The sequence below is a fragment of the Coregonus clupeaformis genome, chromosome 12 (genome assembly GCF_020615455.1).
Source record: "Coregonus clupeaformis isolate EN_2021a chromosome 12, ASM2061545v1, whole genome shotgun sequence".
Classification (NCBI taxonomy): Eukaryota; Metazoa; Chordata; class Actinopteri; order Salmoniformes; family Salmonidae; genus Coregonus; species Coregonus clupeaformis.
In genome coordinates this window covers 61,893,760-61,916,462 of record NC_059203.1, presented here as the reverse complement: position 1 = coordinate 61,916,462, position 22,703 = coordinate 61,893,760, and the positions used below count along the sequence as shown (strand labels likewise).

General features: G+C 43.0%; 1 protein-coding gene across 3 annotated transcripts in view; it reads left to right on the top strand.

Annotated features, from left to right (window-relative positions):
- Nucleotides 1-22,494, top strand: part of LOC121578332 (SRSF protein kinase 1) — a 71,636-nt gene extending 49,142 nt beyond the window's left edge. For 2 of the 3 annotated variants that reach the window (XM_041892644.2, XM_041892645.2), the window contains 11 exons: nucleotides 926-1,101; nucleotides 10,356-10,462; nucleotides 10,717-10,882; nucleotides 16,848-16,873; nucleotides 17,094-17,316; nucleotides 17,717-18,094; nucleotides 18,592-18,692; nucleotides 18,983-19,090; nucleotides 19,864-19,933; nucleotides 20,121-20,213; nucleotides 20,621-22,494. In XM_041892644.2, coding sequence (XP_041748578.2) covers nucleotides 926-1,101; nucleotides 10,356-10,462; nucleotides 10,717-10,882; nucleotides 16,848-16,873; nucleotides 17,094-17,316; nucleotides 17,717-18,094; nucleotides 18,592-18,692; nucleotides 18,983-19,090; nucleotides 19,864-19,933; nucleotides 20,121-20,213; nucleotides 20,621-20,805 — 1,633 coding nt within the window. In that variant the 3' untranslated portion in view covers nucleotides 20,806-22,494. The remainder of the gene's footprint in view (nucleotides 1-925; nucleotides 1,102-10,355; nucleotides 10,463-10,716; nucleotides 10,883-16,847; nucleotides 16,874-17,093; nucleotides 17,317-17,716; nucleotides 18,095-18,591; nucleotides 18,693-18,982; nucleotides 19,091-19,863; nucleotides 19,934-20,120; nucleotides 20,214-20,620) is intronic. The other variant, XM_041892646.2, reaches the window with a different exon arrangement.
- Nucleotides 22,495-22,703: the final 209 nt, after the last annotated feature.

The following is a 22,703-nucleotide window of genomic DNA, read 5'->3' as shown; positions in this document are numbered from 1 at the left end:
GATTAAACAGCATGATAATTTCACAGGTGCACCTTGTGCTGGGGACAAAAGACCCCCTAAAATGTGCAGTTTTGTCACACAACACAATGCTACAAGTTTTGAGGGAATGTGCAATTGACATGTTGACTGCAGGATTGTCCACCAGAGCTATTACCAAATAATTGAATGTTCATTTATCTACCATAAGCCACCTTCAATGTCGTTTTAGAGATTTTGGCAGTACCTCCAACTGGCCTCAACCGCAGACCACGTATAAACACGCCAGCCCAGGACCTCCACATCCGGCTTTTTCACCTGCGGGATCATCTGAGACAAGCCACCAGGACAGCTGATGAAACTGAGTAGAATTTCTGTCTGTAATAAAGCCCTTTTGTGGGGAAAAACTCATTCTGATTGACTGGGCCTGGCTCCACAGTGGGTGGGCCCATGCCCAGTCATGTGAGATCCATTGATTAGGGCCAAATGAATTTATCACAATTGAGTGATTTCCTTTTATGAACTCTAAATCAGTAAAATCGTTGAAATTGTTGCGTTTATATTTTTGTGCGGTATATTATATTTGGAGGAGGGGCGGGGAGTTAATTTTTTTTATATAAGTGCCTTTGAACGGGGTATGGTTGTAGGTGCCATGCGCACCAGTTTGAGTGTGTCAAGAACCGCAAAGCTGCTGTGTATTCTTTCCACACACAACAGTTTCCCATGTGTATCAAAAATGGTCCACCACCCAAGGGACATCCAGCCAACTTGACACAACTGTGGGAAGCATTGGAGTCAACATGAGCCAGCATCCCTGTGGAACGCTTTCGACACCTTGTAGTCCATGCCCCGACGAATTGAGGCTGTTCTGAGGGCAAAAGGGGTGCAACTCAATATTAGGAGGGTGTTCCTAATGTTTTGTACACTGTATGTTGTCCTGTATTTCCAGGGGGAAGCGTTTTGTGGCCATGAAGGTGGTGAAGAGTGCAGAGCACTATACTGAGACAGCCCTGGATGAGATCAAGCTGCTGAGATCAGTGAGGAACACGGACCAGAACGACCCCAGCAGAGAGAAGGTGGTTCAGCTACTAGACGACTTCAAGATCTCTGGCATGAACGGAAGTCGTATCCTAAGTAAAACAACGACAACAGTGCTTTATCAACTTTTATACACAAGCATGTTCAACAAAGTATGTTCAACAAAACAGACCAAGGTTATTATAGTATTGGGTTTTTATATTAGTTTGTTGTTTTTTATTTGAATTTCAGTTTAGTTTCAGTTAGTTTTCCGAGTTGATTTACTAGTTTTTATTCAGTTTATTTGATGAACATTTTGGATTTCATTGTTGTATTATTTTGTTTTAGTGTTAGGGACAGAAAGTAGCCTATGGGAGGGGAGGGGCCATTTATGTTTTGTAGGTTGTATTTCTGCTCAAATCAAATGTTATGTCACATCCTTCGTAAACATGGTATAGATGTCCTGGATGTACTGGGCCGTACTCACCACTCTTTGTAGCGCCTTGTAGTCGTGTGCCTTGCAGTTTCCATATGAAGCGGTGATGCAGCCAGCATGTGTGTGAGTATGCGTCTCTTCACAGTCTGTGTTGTGCCGTAAGGTGTTTTATCTATTTTTTAAATCTGATTTCACTGCTCGCTTCAGTTACTTGATGTGGAAGAGGTCTATGTAGTACTGCACGTTTCCCAGAGTCTGTTCTGGACTTGGACTGTGAAGAGACCCCTGGTGGCATGTCTTGTGCGGTATGTATGGGTGTCTGAGCTGTGTGTTAGCCCTCACAAAGACAAGTAGTGATGCAGTCAATATCTAAACTACTTTGACCCAGGAAATATTGACATGTTAGCGCTCTGTCTACATCCAAGGGCCAGCTGTGCTGCGCTGTTTTGGGCCAACTGTAATTTGCCTATCCTCCTTTGTGTCACTTGACCATATAACTGAGTAGTAGTCCAGGCATGATAAAACTAGGGCCTGTAGGACTTGTTTGGTTGATTGTGATGTCAAGAAATCAGAAGAGCGCTTTATCACAGACAGACCTCTCCCCATCTTAGCTACCATTGCATCAATATGTTTTGACCATGTCAGTTTACAATCTAGAGTTACACCAAGCAGTTTAGTCTCCTCAACTTGCTCAATTGCCACATTATTCATTACAAGATTTAGATGAGGTTTAGGGTTTAGCTAATTTGTCCCAAATATCAATGCTTTTAGTTTTAGATATATTTAGGACTAGCTTATTACTTGCCACCCTTTATAAAACTGACTGCAGCTCTTTAAGTGTTGCAGGGATTTCTCTTGCTGTGGTAGCTAACTTGTATAATGTTGAGTCATCAGCGTACATTGAACTCAGGCTTTACTCAATACTAGTGGTAGGTCATTAGTAGGCTTGGTCGGTATACCGTATAACGTGGTATTTGGAAATACAATGTCTCTCATTCACATTCACTTGTAAATGTCCAAACTTAGCAAAAATTACTTTCGGTAGCTACTATCTACAGTGCATTCGGTAAGTATTCAGACCCCTTCACTTTTTCCACATTTTGTTACGTTACAGCCTTATTCTAAAATGGATTCAGTAAATAAAAATTCTCATCAATCTACACACAATACCCCATAATGACAGTGAAAACAGTTTTTTTGACATTTTTGCAAGTTTATACAAAATAAACAAATAAAAATACCTAATTGACATAAGTGTTCAGACCCCCTTCAATTGATTGGACATGGTTTGGAAAGGCACACAGCTGTCTATATAAGGTTCCACAGTTGACAGTGCATGTCAGAGCAAAAACCAAGCCATGAGGTCGAAGGAATTGTCCGTAGAGCTCCGAGACAGGATTATGTTGAGGCACAGATCTGGGGAAGGGTACCAAAAAATGTCTGCAGCATTGAAGATCCCCAAGAATACAGTGGCCTCCATCATTATTAAATGGAAGAAGTTTGGAACCACCAAGACTCTTCCGAGAGCTGGCCGCCCGGCCAAACTGAGCAATCGGGGGAGAACTGCCTTGGTCAGGGAGGTGACCAAGAGCCCGATGGTCACTTTGCCAAAAGGCACCTAAAGGACTCTGACCATGAGAAACAAGATTATCTGGTCTGATGAAACCAAGATTGAACTCTTTGGCCTGAATCCGGGAGTCTAGTCAGTATTGGGTAAAGATTAACAGCGCAAAGTACAGAGAGAGATCCTTGATGAAAACCTGCCCCAGAGCGCTCAGGACCTCAGACTGGGGAGAAGGTTTACCTTCCAACAGGACAACGACCCTAACAGCCAAGACAACACAGGAGTAGCTTTGGGACAAGTCTATGAATGTCCTTGAATGGCCCAGCCATAGCCCAGACTTGAACCCGATCGAACATCTCTGGAGAGACCTGAAAATAGCTGTGCAGCGACGCTCCCCATCCAACCTGACAGAGCTTGAGAGAATCTGAAGAGAAGAATGGGAGAAGAAACTCCCCAAATTCAGTTATGCCAAGCTTGTAGCGTCATACCCATACTCATAGCGTTATTATTATTATTTTTATTTTTATTAAGACTCAAGGCTGATATCGCTGCCAAAGGTGTTTCAACAAAGTACTGAGTAAAGGGTCTGAATACTTATGTAAATGTAATATTTAAGTTTATTTTATTTTATAAATTTGCTAACCTTTCTAAAAACCTGTTTTTTTTGCTTTGGCATTATGGGGTATTTTGTGTAAATTGACTAGGGGGAATTTTTTTAAAAATTAATTTTAGAATAATGCTGTAACGTAACAAAATGTGGAAAAAGTGAATGGGTCTGAATACTTTCCGAATGCACTGTATATATGTAAAACTTTGAGTTGGATTGCCTGTCTTTGCAATTAGTTTATTTTTGTTTGCGCTCGTTCGCATATTTAGCTAGCAGCTTCTATGGAAATTCAGTAGTACTTGTGCTAGTTTTGCTAGTGTTCTGGTAGTAGACACTCGATGGGCTTTCTTGTGTACTAAGCTTGTGATACCGTAAATCCCGGAATGAGAGAATGACGATATGAACATTTGTATACCGCCAGGGCTCTAAAGTGCGACCAAAATATTTTGCTGTGTGACCAGGACTTTTATTTTGGGGGCACTGTGTGACTAGGAAGAAAATCGGCCAGATAATTGTTGTAATGAATTGTTGTAATGCTTCATTGTTTCCAAATGCCCTGGAGAAAAAAATATGCGTCATGGTTGCCCCATTAGCAAAAACTACCTATTGTACATTTTTATCTTGCTGTAGCAGATCGCCGGGACCGCATGTTATATTCATGAACCATGTCGTGGTCCGTTCTAAAACTACTTGCGCGTCGTTAACCATTTTAGGATTCATAATAAACTTACTTTACCGTGTCACATATTAGTTTCTAGGGCATAACATGTGCTTCAAACGTAGCTAGAATTCATATAGGCCCAATTATAAGCTGTATCTCAATGAAAAATCTTATTTTCTGGTACTCCTAAATTTATTGTGGTGCTCCTAACTTTATGTTGGGAGCACCAGTGCGACCAATGAAAAATATTAATTTAGAGCCTTAGTTATGCCCAACCCTAGTCATTAGTAAAAATATAAAAAAGTATGGGGCCAATACAACTACCTTGAGGTATGCCAAACTCTACCTGGTTTACGTTAGAGGCTTCATTTAAAGAACACCCTCTGTGTTCTGTTAGGCAATTCTCAATCCACGATATAGCAGAGGATGTAAAGCCATATAACAAGTTGTTTCAGCAGCAGACTATGATCGATAATGTCAAAAGCTGCACTGAAGTCTAGCAAAACAGCTCCCACAATCTAATTATAAATGTATTTCAGACAATCATCAGTAATTTGTGTGAGTGCCGTACATGTTGAGTGCCCTTCCCTATAAGCGTGCTGAAAGGCATTTGTTTACGGTGAAATAGCGTTGTATCTGGTCAAACACCATTTTTTCCAAAAGTTTACTAAGGGTCGGTAGCAGGCTGATTTGGTTTTTTTCTTTGAACCAATAAAGGGTGCTTTGCTATTCTAGGGTAACAGAATGACTTTTTCTTCCCTCCTGGCCTGAGGGTGCACACTTTCCTGTAGGCTTAGATTGAAGAGATGGCAATATAGTCCGCAACCATCCCCAGTAATATTCCATCCATGTTGTCAGCACCAGGTGGTTTGTCATTATTGATAAACAACAATAATTTTCACCTCTTCCACGCTCACTTTACAGAATTCAAAATGACAATGCTTGTCTTTCATAATTTGGTCAGTTATGCATGGGTATGAAGGTTGAGTTTGGTGTTGGCATGTCATGCCTAAGTTTGCTAATCTTGCCAATGAAAAAGTAATTAAAGTAGCTGGCAATAACAGAGGGTGTCGGATTAATTGAAGGTGCTGCTCCAAAGCTTTTTACTATCATCCTTTATATATAATTTATCTTTGTTTTGTAGTACAGTTTCTTCTTTTTGTTTAGGTTAGTCACATGATTTCTCAATTTACAGTACGTTTGCAAATCGGCTGTGCAGCCAGACTTATTTGCCATTCTTTTTGTCTCCCTCAACCATAGTTTTTCAATTCTTCATCAATCCATGGGGATTTAGCAGTTTTTAAAGTCTGTTTCTTAATGGCTGCATGCTTATTAGTAACTGGAAAATACAATTTCATAAATGCGGCATCTGGATGCTCCTCATTACACACAACAGACCAGCAAATTCTTTACATCTTCAACATGGGAATCACTACAGAACCTCTTGTTTGATCTTTTAACCTCTTGTATGATCTTTTTATTTTAGGCCCAGCCTTTGGAACTTTGGTTTTTCTAGATATTGTTACTATATTATGATCTGAGGGGTGTGGATACTGATTTTAGAGCATGTTTCTGCAGCATTAGGAAAGATGTGATCAATTATTTATTTCCTGTGCTGTTTGTATATATACCCTGGTAGGTTGACTGATTACCTGAACTAGATTGCAGGCACTGGTTACAGTTTGAAGCTTTTTCTTGACTGAACAGCTTGATGAAAACAAGTCAATATTTAGGTCACCCAGAAAATATACTTCTCTGTTGATATCACATACACCATCAAGCATTTCACACATATTATCCAGATACTGACTGTTAGCACTCGGTGGTCTATAGCAGGATTTCCCAAACTCGATCCTGGTGCTCCCCCTGGGTGTTGGTTTTTCAAATAATCAAAAGCTTGATGATGAGTTGGTTATTTGAATCAGCTGTGCAGTGCTAGGGCAAAAACTAAAACGTGCACCCAGGGGGGCCCCAAGACAGAGTTTGGGAAACCCTGGTCTATAGCAACTTCCCACAAAAATAGGCTTTAGGTGAGGCCTGTGAACCTGTAGCCATATTACTTCAACAGCATTTGACATGAGATCCTCTCTAAGCTTTACAGGAATATGACTCTGAATATATACAGCAGCACATCTCCCATTGGCATCCCTGTCTCTTCTGTAGATGTTATAACCATGTATCATCAAAGGAATTATCTAGGTGAGTTTCAGAGATAGCCAGTATATGAATGTTATCCGATGTTAGCAATTTATTGATTTCATGAATCTTGTTTCTTAGACTATGTATGTAATTGTGGCCTATTTAGAGCTATTTTCTGTGTTCCTTGTTTGTTTGTAGTGCTATACTGGGAAGTTTATCAGAGGTAGACCGTGATATTTACATTTGAGCTTCAGGGTGAACTGCTCACAGTTGGCTTCCTACTAGGGAAAACTGTCTGTGCTAAGTGTAATTCATGTTTATAGGCAGAGGATTACTGCTGACAATAGCTGTCGGTTTGATAGAGATATTTAGAGGAACGTAAATTAGGCTAATTACATTGACCGTACTATCATTTCTACGGGAGGTGATATGCTTTCCATGACCTCTGTTGCTGATTATGAAATGTTGTTTGAGAGAAGCCTGGAACCCCTGTGTTAGGTTGAATCCTGTCTGTTTTAAAGGTCTTATGCAGCAGATTCTGTCTAAATATCAAATAATTTCTGGGTAACAATTAAGTACCTAACGGCCCTGCTACACTACAGCCATCGGGTGTCTGGCATTGCCATCACCCATTGAGGGAATGCTTCCTTTGAAATCAATGCAAGCTACTACACTGCCCGTGTTGCGCTCGCATTGCGTCACGTCCAATGGCAGCTTCCAAGCTCAAGAATCGCCGAAGTTCAATTGTCGATGGCTGACGCGCTTATTGATTCTATCTTGTGAATTGAAATCATGAGAAATAAAGTTGATTTCGGTTGCATATGGCCTCGACTATACACCACTGGTTATTTTACTAAGATTTATGAAGTCAAGAAGCTACTAGCTAGCAGAAACTCTAGCTAGCTATGTTTGCAATCTACACATGTTGCTTTGGTTTAATCAGAGGATCATTTAGTACAACCACTAGCAACAATTGAATGAGTACTTGTGAAAAACTGGACCAAAGCTATTGTACTTAGGTATTATCGATGAATATGGTACAGCACAGTAGGGGAAAATAGAATAAAGACTCTCTTCCGCTCTGCTCTTCTCTGCTCTCAAAACTACTTGCTCTGTGTAGCAGGTAGAACGTCACATTGACGCGACGCTGATGGCAAGGCAATGCGACGCATATAGTGGAGCTGAAGTGTTACTGTGGTTTTCAATTTAAAAAATTGTCAAAAAGAAACAAAAATAGCTTAGTGCAAAGTGCAATTTCTCAAGGAAGATTTTTGGACTTAGTGTATTGGAGTGGTGTGAGTGGGAAGGGGAAAACTGAAAATTAGCTGTTATTGGCAGAGAGGTTTGGAACTCTTATTGGTCAATTAACTAATTTACCGCATGGTAATGTCACCATGGAAGGCCAAAACTCCATCCCACCAAAACAGGCAGAAATTTCAGGAGGTCTTTCAAGCAGCTCTTACACTAAAAGGGCATTATCATTTTCACAGTATTATTCCAACCTCATAGTGTGGAAATACACTACATGGCCAAAAGTATGTGGAAACATGCTGAAATAGCCGAATCCAGTAATTTTAATGGGTGTCCACATACTTTTGAATATATATACTGTATAGAGGAAAATCAAATTTTTGACTGCACTGGGCTTTTAAGGAGTGCTCGATGCTCCCACAACAATTCAACATTGATAGCTAGTGATAGGTCTGCACAAGCTAGGCCAATTTGAAACATCACCATCTCCTCGCAGCACTTACCTGCCAGATTCGGAAGCTTGAAAAAACCTAGAAAATCCCATTCAAATTTTTGCAGAAAGTTTAAAAGAGAGAGAGAAAACTGAACATAATTTGTTTATATTAGTTAGTTTTTGAGTCCAAGATAATAGTTTCAGTACATTTTTCAAACGTTTACTAAATAGTTTTTTCGTTTTAGTTTACTATAATAACCCTGAAACAGACAAAGGAAGCAGGCATATTCCATCTACTCAGTACTCACTAAGATCAGTGCGTTAGTATTGGTCAATATTATGAGCCTTAAAATCTTTATTGCCCCAGTCTTGACACTATCAGTGGTTCACAGATGTTGCACTGACGTTTGGACCGTGTTGTATGGCTTTTGGCAGCACAATACAAAACACTCCAGCTAGATGACACGCACAGAGCCACAGATGTAGTGACAGTTTGCCTGTCCGTCCCAGCAATGCTTACATCCTAGTCACAGCTGGGTGTCCGGGCAACGTGCCCAGACTTCCTCCGTCCTAGCATTCCTAGCTTCTGGAAGAGGTCGTAATGATTTCTGGGTTCGTTGGCCCACTTCCATCTTGGTTCTTGGCAGAACCTTAGGTGTTCACATTTTTTATATTGTGTAGGTGTATGCCAGAGAGACATCAAGGCCTGTAACATACTCTGTTTCACGGAAACATGGCTCTCTTGGGATATTCTGTCGAAATCGGTCCAGGCAGATGGGTTCTCAGTTCATCGCGCAGACAGGAATAAATATCTCTCCGGGAAGCAGAAGGGCGGAGGTGTGTGTTTCATGATTAACGACTCATGGTGTAATTGTAGTAACATACAGGAACTCGAGTCCTTCTGTTCACCCAACCTAGAATATCTCACAATCAAATGCCGACCGTATTATGGCAGAATACAAACAGTGTAGCTACTCACTCCGCAAGGCAATTAAACTTGTTAAACATCAGTATAGAGACAAAGTGGAGACACAATTCAACGGTGGTGAAGGTAGGAAACAACATCTCCACTTCGCTGATCCTCAACACTGGGGCCCCACAAGGGTGCATGCTCAGCCCACTCCTGTACTCCCTGTTCACCCATGACTGCGTGGCCAAGCACGCCTCCAACTCAATCATCAAGTTTGCAGACGACACAACAGTAGTAGGCTTGATTACCAACAATGACGAGACCGCCTACAGGGAGGAGGTGAGGGCTTTGGGAGTGTGGTGCCAGGAAAATAACCTCTCACTCAACATCAACAAAACAAAGGAGATGATTGTGGACTTCAGGAAACAGCAGAGGGTGCACCCCCCTATCCACATCGACAGGACCGCAGTGGAGAAGGTGCAAAGCTTCCTTGGCGTACACATCAACGACAAACTGAAATGGTCCACCCACGCAGACAGTGTGGTGAAGAAGGCGCAACAGAGCCTCTTCAACCTCAGGAGGCTGAAGAAATTCGGCTTAGCACCTAAAACCCTCACAAACTTTTACAGATGCACAATTGAGAGCATCCTGTCGGGCTGTATCACCTACTGGTACAGCAGCTGCACCACCCGCAACCGCAGGGCTCTCCAGAGGGTGGTGCGGTCTGCCGAACGCATTACCGGGGGGAAACTACCCGCCCTCCAAGACACATATAGCACCTGATGTCACAGGAAGGCCAAAAAGATAATCAAGGACATCAACCACCCGAGCCACTGCCTGGTCATCCAGAAGGCGAGGTCAGTACAGGTGCATCAAAGCTGGGACAGAGAGAATGAAAAACAGCGTCTATCTCAAGGCCATCAGACTGTTAAATAGCCATCACTAGCACATTAGAGGCTGCTGCTGCCTATTGAAATCACTGGCCACTTTAAGAAATGGAACACTAGTCACTTTAATAATGTTTACATATCTTGCACTACTCATCTCATATGTATATACTGCATTCTATTCTATAATATTCTACTGTATCTTAGTCCATGCCGCTCTGTCATTGCTTGTATATGTAAATATTCTTAAATCCCATTCCTTACTAGTTTTGTGTGTATTGGGTATATGTTGTGAAATTGTTAGATATTACTTGTTAGATATTACTGCACTGTCGGAGCTAGAAGCACAAGCATTTCGCTACACCCGCTATAACATCTGCTAAACACGTGTATGTGACAAATCAAATTAGATTTGATTAGGTGAGAATGACAAGGGTGTGTGTGTTTTGAGTCCTTGACCCAGCTCCCCATCAGATGTCTGTATGGTGTTTGAGGTTCTGGGTCATCACCTGCTGAAGTGGATCATCAAGTCTAACTACCAGGGCCTTCCTCTGCCCTGTGTCAAGAGCATCATACGACAGGTAAAACAACACCTTATTCCTCACACAACATTGGGTGTGTTCCAGGTTGGGTGCATTCTTTTTAGCAAAAACAAACATTCAACAGAACTCTACAGAATTTTTACGTTGAAACTGTTAGTAATTATGCTTTTTTTTTTTATTGAGAGGGTTGAAAATTCCGGACACTTTCCCAAAAGTTTCCCTGATTCTTGGAATTCTCCTGTTGAAACCCTACGCAGCAGTGGTCTTACTGATGCTCTACCCTCCTCCTATAGGTTCTCCAGGGGCTGGACTACCTCCACTCAAAGTGTAAGATCATCCACACGGACATCAAGCCAGAGAACATCTTGTTGACGGTTAACGAGCCCTACATTAGGAATATGGCTGCTGAGGCTACGGAGTGGCAGAGGACAGGAGCTCCACCCCCCTCTGGATCTGCAGGTACATACACAGACACACCACAAAGTAGACACGTATACACATCCTACAATAGGAAGATGGCTGACGAGGCTGCAGAGGACAGGCGCGCCAGCCTCCTCTAGATCCGCAGGTGACTGACACTTTTCTCAACCAATTGGCACGCTGCATTTTGAATTAACATAGTGAACCGTTTAGGAAGGCTGTATCAACATGAACATAACGTTACCAATCAGGTCTTGGGATGGTGAATAATGGGATTGTAAAGCTATAATCTTTAATTTAAACAATAAAGCTGTCACCCCGCATGTGTTTTGGCACCCTGAGAGGGGTCGGAAGAACCCGAGGCATATGGTTTTCAGGGAAAAAGCAGAGATGAGGCGAAGCCTGAACCGGATGCTTACGGTTTCTTTTAACCCCGCACAGACGTTCCTTTTACGCCTGCCACGTTACATGCTGACCACACCGCCCGCGTTGTGTGCGCGAGCGTTGCGAAATACATTTACACATGCATATTTAAACACATGAATCAATCATTCATCCAAACTGCTCGCACGCGTCAACAAACGTCTGCATAGCCAGGCGCTAAAATAGAACTTGGTTCTATTTTAGACTCTTGACTCACTGCAAGTCCCGCCTCTCCCATCTCCTCATTGTTTGTTTTTTTAGCACATACCCACGTGGGTGATTGAAAGATGAACGAGGGCCACACCCCAGTCCATTTGGTGGTGGTAATGCGCCTTAAAGTTGGTTGCTAACTGCCATATAACATCCACAGAAGAAGAACAAGAAGAAGAATGAACAAGGAGAAAAATGAACTAGGTTTCCCCTTTTTATCTGTGGATTAATTGTCGGAGTAGAGAACACACGATTTTGTATGACTCAACATGGGTCAAAATTCTACAAAGAACCAGCAAAAATTTCAGGTAAAATATCAACCCAATGTTTATTTTCCAGGACAACCGCAAGCTAGCCTAATGTCCATGAATGTTGGTTTTGGTATTTTAACCTGCGTGTCATGAACGCGTCTGGTGGGAATAGACAAAATCAACACCTGCACCATGGCGCACACAGACGCACATGCGGAGCCGGTTTGGTCAGCATGTTAGGTTAGTGTTTTGGTAAAAAGCTGAGGGATGGGCCTGGAGAAATGTAACTTCTCAAATTCATAGACAGAGCTATGGATTAAAGGACTGACTATCCATGATATCAAAATTATAACCATGTAAGTGTTTGTTTACATTGTTTACAAACATTGGAGTAAATCCATTTTGTATTTTCAGTTCTAATGAAGTACGACAGTTGAACTAAGCTCATGAGGCATTCATAAGTTATATTCTTCAAGAATCAGTGGGTATACAGTGCATTTGGAAAGTATTCAGACCCCTTCCCTTTTTCCACATTGTGTTACGTTACAGCCTTCTAAAATTGACCTCATTTATCTACACACAATACCCCATAATGACAAAGCGAAAACAGGTTTTTAGAAATGTTTGCAAATGTATTACAAATAAACCGATACCTTATTTACATAAGTATTCAGACCCATTGCTATGAGACTAGAAATTGAGCTCAGATGCATCCTGTTTCCATTGATCATCCTTGATTGAAGTCCACCTGTGGTAAATTCAATTGATTGCACATGATTTGGAAAGGCACACACCTGTCAATATAAGGTCCCACAGTTGACAGTGCATGTCAGAGCAAAAAACAAATCATGAGGTTGAGGGAATTGTCCGTAGAGCTCCGAGACAGGATTGTGTCGAGGCACAGATCTGGGGAAGTTTACCAAAAAATGTCTGCAGCATTGAAGGTCCCAAAGAACACAGTGGCCTCCATCATTCTTAAATGGAAGAAGTTTGGAACCACCAAGACTCTTCTTAGAGCTGGCCGCCGGGCCAAACTGAGCAATCGGAGAGAAGGGCCTTGGTCAGGGAGGTGACCAAGAACCCTATGGTCACTCTGACAGAGCTCCAGAGTTCCTCTGTGGAGATGGGAGAACCTTCAAGAAGGACAACCATCTCTGCAGCATTCCACCAATCAGGCCTTTATGGTAGAGTGGCCAGACAGAAACCACTCCTCAGTAAAAGGCACGTGACAGCCTGCTTGGAATTTGCCAAAAGGCACCTAAAGGACTCTGACCATGAGAAACAAGATTCTCTGGTCTGATGAAACCAAGATTGAACTCTTTGGTCTGAATGCCAAGTGTCACGTCTGGAGGAAACCTGGCACCATCCCTACGGTGAAGCATGGAGGTGGCAGCATCGTGCTGTGGGGATGTTTTTCAGCTGCAGGGACTGGGAGACTAGTCAGGATCGAGGGAAAGATGAACGGAGCTAAGTACAGAGAGATCCTTGATGAAAACCTGCTTCAGAGCACTCAGGACCTCCGACTGGTGTGAAGGTTCACCTTCCAACAGGACAAGGACCCTAAGCACACAGCCAAGACAACGCAGGAGTGGCTTTGGGACAAGTCCCGGAAAGTCCTTGAGTGGCCCAGCCAGAGCCCGGACTGGAACCCGATCGAACATCTCTGGAGAGACCTGAAAATAGCTGTGCAGCGATGCTCCCTATCCAACCTGACAGAGCTTGAGAGGATCTGCAGAGAAGAATGGGAGGAACTCCCCAAATACAGGTATGCCAAGCTTGTAGCGTCATACCCAAGAAGTCTCAAGGCTGTAATCGCTGCCAAAAGTGCTTCAACAAAGTACTGAGTAAAGGGTCTGAATACTTATGTAAATGTGATATTTCCTTTTTTTATATATATATGCAAACATTTCTTAATAACCTGTTTTTGCTTTGTCATTATGGGGTATTGTGTGTAGATTTTTAATCAATTTTAGAATAAGGCTGTAATGTAACAAAGTGGAAAAAGTCAAGGTGTCTCAATACTTTCCAAATGCACTCTATCATTAATGTATATATCCAACAATGGATGTAGCAACTAAGGGTTCCAGCTTTAATGTAGTGCTTTTCATTCAAAACTCTTCACTGTGTAAAGGATATTAAAAAGAACTCTATAAAGGAAAAAGTGAAATTTTTGTATAGAGCTTTGTCCCAATGTTCTGAACAAAAAGAACAAACCCTGCCAAGTCAAGCCAGCCAGTCAGTCAGTGTTTCAGTCTGTGCTCACCAGCCGGTGTAGGAGACACTGTTTGAGACTGATCAGAACACAAATGTAAAAACATTGAGATGATTCATTCATTGACTGGATTCGTGTTTTGCTGGTATATAAAGAGCTTTGTAGGGAAAGTCAGACACACACACACACACACACACACACACGCAAGCATCAGAGACCAAATCATCTGACAGATGAATGAGAGCACTCAGACTTTGGAGCGGTGCCAAAGGTAGTTGAAGATGGTGATATGGAAGGATTGAGATGAGACTGGGCTTTGATCTGGTGCGATGTTGAAATTATGAAACAACCTACTCTTTCATCTGGCTGTGATGATCCATCCGTCTGTGTAATGTGAGAGATGACATTGAGAGGGAGAGCATAGGGATGGATGTGCACGTTTATTTGAATATCCGAATGGACGTTAATATTCAAATACTTGTGAGTATTCATTTTTGCGAGATTAACAAATGTATAGGCCTATTTTATACCATGACATTTCAAATGATTAATTAAATAAATCAACAAACTTTTTTATGTAGTTTTTATGACTTGGACCCCATAAAGACTGTTAGCCTTCACTTGTGTAGCTTCTTTATGTTGGCCAATCAAAACGGCTCAATGTGTAGCGAGTGAGAGTTCACTAATGCAATGTAAGATGGAATACAATTACGGAATTAAAAGTTAGCGAAATGAGAAGGAGCAGGCTACTATGAGCAACCAACAGGTAAGCTGTTTTTGGTGAATGAGGTTGGGGAGAAAGCACAGCTGTAGACTTAATTACCCTAGCTAGATATAGCTGGTTAGTTTAGCTAGCTTATCTAGGCTACTCGAGTCAAGACAGGCACTTGTATATGGGATGATAAATAACATTGTGGCTGCTACAAGTTAGCTAGTCTTGGCTGTAGACGAGTTGCCTTGACTAACGTTACTTTGTCTCCCTCTCTCCCTCTGTCTGCTCGGCTCACTCCTATCTCGCATACACCGGCCCCTCCGCAACTGCAGCAATAGAGCGCCAGCGAGGAGTGTGTGAGTCCCGCTGGTCCTCAGCTCTGGGGAGGGTATCAGCACAGCTGTGTGTGAATCACAGCACACAGACAAGGCATTTTTATAATATCGTTCATTACGATAAGTAGCCTATACTAGAGAAATGTGAAGGTTAAAATGAAAGAAGTTTGCTTATATGGGTGATTGGGAGGGGGCAGTGGATCGCTCTCTGTCCATACGTTAGTCACACGCGATATCTCAGACCGCACTGGCCCAAGGCGGGAGCTATAGTAATTAACTGACATTTGTGAGTCAAACCAGAGAGCAAGAGGCGAAGCAAGAGGGATAACTGGGCCCCAAATCTTTCTTCTTCAGCAGGTGGTCAATGAGTGTTGAATTTTTGGTTAACAAAAAAATTTAATGACTTATTTGCTACGTGTTATTTGATCTAATATAAGTTTTGTAGTGCTTAGGTTGTTAGAAGTATACTGATAGGTAGGACATGTTACATCCTGGCAACCTTGAGAAAAAAACACTATTGGAGTTGTGCCTGTTGTTCACACACGAATCTGCCCTCTCATTGTTCAATATGCTCTGGATTTACGATGGATTTGCTCATTGGTTGTTAGAAATAACATTAATATTTTCTAAGACAACATGTGGAGCCTCAAAAATATTTCAAAATGTATAACAAAGTCAAAAACATACATTTACACTATATATACAAAAGTATGTGGACACCCCTTCAAATTAGTGGATTCTGCTATTTCACTAATGCTCTTGTGGCTGAATGGAAGCAAGTCCCCGCAGCAATGTTTCAACATTTAGTGGAAGCTTCCCAGTCGAGTGGAGGCTGGGAAGCCCATGATTTTGGAAAGAGATGTTCGACGAGCAGGTGTCCACATACTTTTGGTCATGTAGTGTAGCTGTTAGGTAGGCAAGTTTTGTACACTACACAGGGACGGCCAGGAGTCGTCAGGCAAGGTAGTCCTCTGGCATGGTTCTAGGGCTCAGGTCCTCCGGGAGGGGGGCGAGAGATGGGAGAATTAGAAGCATACTCAAGTTCACATAAGACACCAGTTAAGACAGGAGAATTACACTACATAGGACAGACTGACCCTAGCCCCCCAGCACAGACTATTGCAGCATAAATATTGGAGACTGAAACAGGTGGGGACGGGGGACCCGGACAGGGCCAACCAGGCAGGATATAACCCCACCCACTTTGCCAAAGCACAGCCCCCACACCACTAGAGGGATATCAACAGACCACCACCAACTTACTACCCTGAGACAAGGCTGAGTATAGCACACAAAGATCTCCCCCACCGCATGAGCGCGAGAGGGCCTAAAACTGGACAGGAAGCTCACGTCAGTGACTCAACCCACTCAAGTCGAGTATAGAGAAAAAAGCCTGGCTAGATGTGACGCACCCCTCCTAGGGACGGCATGGGAGAGCACTAGTAAGACAGTGACTCCCAGTGGAGAGAGGGGAGCCGGCCAGGCAGCGACAGCAAGGGTGGTTCGTCACTCCAGTGCCTTGCAGTTCACCTTCGCACCCCTGTGCCAGACTACACTCAATCGTAGGACCTACTGAAGAGATGAGTCTTCAGTAAAGACTTAAAGGTTGAGACCGTCTGCATCTCTCACATGGATAGGCAGACCATTCCATAAAAATTTAGATCAATAGGAGAAAGCCCTGCCTCCAGCTGTTTGCTTAGAAATTCTAGGGACAATACAATACACTACAGACACTGTGCTACTGATACCGGATGCTAATTACTGAGGCAGATTTGACAGATCCTATGCTGCTGGTTTAGTGATTATCTAGCTGAGGATATGACACTGACTAGAATGTTCTCTTTCTCTTCTCTCTGCCTAGTGAGCACAGCCCCTGCACCCAAACCAGTAAGTCGCTCAGTTTTTATGCGTTATTTATAAAAGCATGATGTGTTTGAGAGTGTGGTTGCTGCTACCATATAATGTATGGGAGTGGGTGGCTCTCTGTTCACACTTATCAATGGAAAAGCAGTTTTACAAATTGTACAGTAGTCCAAGCCTTGAACCCTCTTCTCTCTTCCCTTCTTCACTCCTCTCTTCATCCCCCTCTCCTTATCCCTCTCCTCAGACAGCAAAGATGTCGAAGAACAAGAAGAAGAAGATGAAGAAGAAACAGCGGAAGCAGGCAGAGATGTTAGAGAAGAGGATTCAGGAGATGGAGGGAGCGCCGGAGGTAGGAGAGGAAGAGGAGGGGGAAGACGAGGAGAGGACAGGGACCACAGACGCCCCTCCCTGTGCCCCCCCGCCCACCTCCGACACGCTACAGGACATCGCTAATGATGTCACAGCAGGTAAACAAACACAATGGTTTTACAGAACACATTTTAAATTATGGACCACCATTTGATTCTGTTCCTGTTCACCTTTTAAAATAAACTGAAAGGCAAAACATGTGTTTGGGGAGATCAATTGGAGGCGCAGAATCGCTAATCTTGATTACATAATGAGTAGTCTTATGGCATGCAAGGTGATTTGTAGATCAGTGATTCTGGCAGCCTGGCTGCCATGTAGTGGATTTCCAACAATATTTGGACCAAATGTCATGGGACCAGGGTTGCTGATCAGTAGTAAGTAAGCATTTCACTGTAAGGTCTACACCTGTTGTATTCGGCACATGTGACAAATCCGATTTGACTTGTTGATATATGGTTATGTGACTGACTGTCCTATCCCTAACCCTCTGTCCTCTAGACCCAGCTCCAGATAAAACGGAAGAGAAGAAAGAGCGGGAGGAGAGCAGGATGGAGGTGAACTGCAATGGCCACGCCCACTCAGAGAGCCATGCGGTACAGAGGACCAACGAAGAAGAAGAGGAGGACCAACAGAACGCCAACAAACTTGACGCCGTAGCCCCCGACAACGCCAGTACCCAGGGACGGGACTTGCCAGCCAACGCAGCTTACCCAGAATGCAACGGCGACCCCGGAACAGACGGTAAAGAATGGCGAGGGAGAGGAACGGAGGGAGAGACGGAGGAGTGTAAACGACCAGAGAAGGATGAGGAGGAGAGAAAAGACGAGGAGATGGAGACGGAGGTGGTGCCTGGAAGAGAGGAGGGCGAGAGGAACGGTTAGTGGAGGGGGAGAGGTGACACTATGCTGGGTACTTCATCAGGAGGGGAAACCTTATAGAACATTCGGATAGAATAGAGATCATGTAGTTCAGACATGTCTCTTTGAAATATAGATTCATGTATCATGTCAGCTCTATTCCTGACATTTCTAGTTGCAACGTTCTGAATGTTTCACCTCACTGAATACACTCCTGTTGGTGGCGTAAGTGTTATCTGTAAGTGTCAATAGCTGTAATGTCTCCTCTTTCTCCCCAGTAACCACCTCTTCACTGCTCCTTCTGTCATCTTTCTGAGTGCTCCTTATAATATCACCACCTCAGTACTTCTCTTTCAATCTTTTCTGTCTTCCGTCTCTTCCAGTTGACTCGGTAGAACTGACTTTTTCAGAGGGGTGCCACATCACACAACACTCACATTCTAGTTATATATTGCGTTTTGTTCCTCTCCTTATTCTCTTTCCACTTTCCACCCTCTTCTCCCTGCTCTCTTTTAGATAAAGTAGCAGCAGGTAGTCTGTTGGTCAACCCTCTGGAACCTCTCAATGCAGACAAGATCCAGATCAAAATAGCTGACCTGGGGAATGCCTGCTGGGTGGTGAGTACAGTACAGTCATTTTGGAAAAATAGATATCTTATTTGAGCCCAAATCATCCTTCCTTGCTCGCTAGCTTGAAGTACTTCATCGTTAATCAGGACCGGGTATTGTGGAAGAGCCACTTCTCATCCCGTCAACGCTAAACGACCAGATGATGGAATAAATATGTCCGGATATGTGACAGACAGCAAGGGTTTTACTACAGTGTATGACTTAAAGGCTTACACCAATACGAGTCATCTATCTGACTCTCCGACCTCTCTATCCCTCTCTCCCCCTCTCCTCCTCAGCACAAGCACTTTACAGATGACATCCAAACTCGTCAGTACCGTTCTCTGGAGGTGCTGATGGGAGCCGGCTACGGGACGCCTGCTGATATCTGGAGCACTGCCACAATGGTGGGTAGAGAGAGGATAGAGGACACACACACTGGCCTTGCCAGTCTGCCTCCATGTTCCTGTCAGTAGGAACACGAAAGGAAAGTTTCTGTGCTTACCAACTATTACAGGTCAAGTCAGGTCGGGCTGTATGATGTTGACTTAGTCAGGTAAAGAAAAATGTGGGTTACAACTCACAAGTACAACCACGTTTAATAAATTGTTTAGTTTCCCAAGGAGGTCCCCCAAGAATGTGAAACACCTTAGTAAATGTATAACTAGCCTCAGAAAATCTTTAACTAACTAGCCTAGCAGACAGTGCTCTGATATGTATTTGTATTGAGCTGCCGGGCTGGCTAGTCATCAGTCTATCCCCTGTCTGGTACGACTCAGCGTTTTAAAACCAGCTATGGACTGGGCCTACACAGCGCAGGGGAATCCACTGAGATTTACTTAATTAGTTGCCTACACCAACACAAAGGAGAGTTTTCCCTGAAGGTAACACACAGACAAAGGAGAGCAGCCTTCCTTGAAGGACAAGAGGAGTGTAATGCTTTCAGAAGGCAGCTAACCACAAAGGAATGTGAGGAATGGAGGGAAAACACACACAAAGAGGACAAGACAGAAAGAGTACAAGGACAACGCATAAAGAACACATTTCGGTAACTGAGAGACACTGACTGATTGACTGACATGCTGGCTGACTGACTGATTTTGTGTGATTTGTATTGTGTGATATACAATGGTTTGTTGTACTGTATTATAGTAACTATATATGTGACTGTCCCTTCCAGGCCTTTGAGCTGGCTACAGGAGACTACCTGTTTGAGCCTCACTCTGGGGAAGACTACTCTCGAGATGAAGGTAAGTTTCCCTCCCTATAATGCACAATATTGTGCCTTTATAGTCTTTCAAACATGTTATACCTCAAGACACACTCACTCACATCCTGTTGTGTAGATCCTGCTGCTATATCCGTGAGGATTCTGCAGACCATCACAAATGAGATTGGCACCGTCTAATTCATTTGTCGTCCTCCTCTCTTGTGTAGACCACATAGCGTTGATCATTGAGTTGTTGGGTAAAGTTCCTAGGAAGCTGATCCTGGCCGGAAAATATTCCAAGGAGTTCTTCACCAAGAAAGGTAATCGAACACCACACTAGAGTGGTATACTACAAACCAGGATCAATAAGTTAGCCATCAAACTTGCCTAAATATTATGAAGTAACTGTGTTTTTTTAGAAGGATATGCTTGAAATGGGCATGGTCAAATTCACTCAACAAACAAAAACATATCTGAGTTTAGCTTTGTTAATGAATGACAAAATAAAGAATTGCTGGTTGTTTATCAGAGTTAGCTGGCTAATTCATTGATTCTGCTTTGTAGTTTACCCCATCTGCTGTGTGTGTGTTACCATAGTTTTCGTGTGCGTGTCATAGCAGGTTTAAAGTTGAGCCTTGTCTAAAAGTGTGGGTGTATGTCCCCCCCACATGTAAACTAAACTGTCTTGGGTATGTGTGTGTAGTTAACTTCCTCCCTCCCTCCCTAGGTGACCTGAGGCACATTACCAAGCTGAAGCCGTGGGGTCTTTTGGAGGTGCTGGTGGAGAAATATGAGTGGTCTAAAGAGGAGGCAGCTACCTTCTCTAGCTTCCTGCTCCCAATGTTGGACCTGGTACCAGAGAAGAGAGCTACGGCTGCAGAGTGCCTCCGACACGCATGGATCGCCTCCTAGAGGATCCACAGCGCTACTACAGCCAACAAGCAGCACATACAGTCCACACATACATGCACACATGCACACACATACATGAACATATGTACATATACACACACAAACATACATACTCACAAGCATACACACACATACATACACACTAGGAGGAAGCCGTTGCCAGCACCATGCCTGCATTGCCTCCCTAGTGGCTCCTCAACACACACCACACTAGACTGGCTGCTAAAGCCCTACTGGTGGCCTTCATAGAAAACACTGGTTCCAGATAAACAAACACAAGGAAGTCCAATCCGGCAGCACTATATCTATCTATATCTCTTTATTTTGTTCCTTTTTGGTACTGACTGGATATGACTTGAGTATCTGATCTCTTTTTCTTTCTTTACGCATGTTTTTCTCCATGCCATTGACACCTCTAACAAGTTTCATTCAGTGTTTTTCTTTTTGTTTCTTTGTTTGACAGCTGTGCATGTTCAATCAGAGTTAAGGTCAAACCTCACAGACCTCCAGTGGACATTTTCAAGACCAATCATATCTACAAAACACCCACTGTACCACTATACTAGCTCATCCAAATGGTAGTGATTTTATATACAGTATTGATAGAGGTTAGTTTGAATCTTTTCCTTCAATAACAAAGCATATTTACAATGTGTGTAGGATTGTGGGGAAGAGTAGCTGCCTAGAATGTAATGAAAAGGGTTTGGACTCTGTTATAGATTCTATTGATTCGCCATGAAGTATTCCTGAACTGGGAACAGATGTGAACTAACTGGAACTGACTGAAAGGAATGGAACTTCTGGTTCTGCATGTGGTTCTGTGTCTCTTCTATGACATCATCCCTGTCCTATCCTTCCATGTCTCATACCAGGCAGCAGTTTTGGAATGGCACTTAGCACAGTGTGGAGATGGTACCATCAAACTCTGTCCCGTGTTTAATTTACTACCTTCTGTTACCTGCATGGATCCACAGACCATGACTATACCAGTGCTACGGAATAACCATGTTTCATACTAGCCAGCAGGAATGCAATCATGGTTAAGACACTGCGGAGCCGGCGCGAGGTATGAGTCGTAAAACGTACCTCAATGCAGCGATGGAACGTGCCACTGTACTCCAAATTGTACTTATATCTAAACTGCCCTTGTCCTCCTCATCCGAGCTAGCAGTAGCCACAGCAGCCATTATGGAATGGCACGGCACGTTGAACAAAAAGGAGTTGATTGGCTGAAACTGCCATTCCAAAATGGTGTTGGTGGCTACTGCTCGCTAGCATGAGGACATAAAGGGCATTTTTCTGGAAAAACTGGCAGTATTTCAATCTTCTTGATGTATCAGTTTGGATATAGGTACAGTGGCACATCCAATTATGTATATAAACCCTGGATTGCTGATGTTATGTATGACCAATGAGTGACTTTGAAGCAACCGGTCGGCCATATTAGCACTCCCCAGAAGAGGCAGTCCTTCATAGCAATTAATGGAGTTCTACAGTATTTCAATTAAATTAAAGGACAAAATTACCTGTATTTTTTTATATTTTTTATGTTTAGCTCACTTAATATAATTTAAAAGTATGAATCAAGGTGTCTAACAGAATAAACGTGGCAAACTTAGTGGTTAAGAGCGCAGTGCCAGTAACCGAAAGGTCGCTGGTTCTAATCCCAGAGCCAACTAGGTGAAAAATCTGTCGATGTGCCCTTGAGCAAGGCACTTAACCGTAATTGCTCCTGTAAGTCACTCTGGATAAGAGAGTCTGCTAAATGACTAAAAATAAATAAATAAATGCATTTTTATAGTTTCCAAAATATTTTTTACAATGGTGAGGGAGTGCCAAGATGACGGCGTGGCGGCTTCAAAAGAGAGCCCCATCTAAGTAATCTAATGTCTGTATAT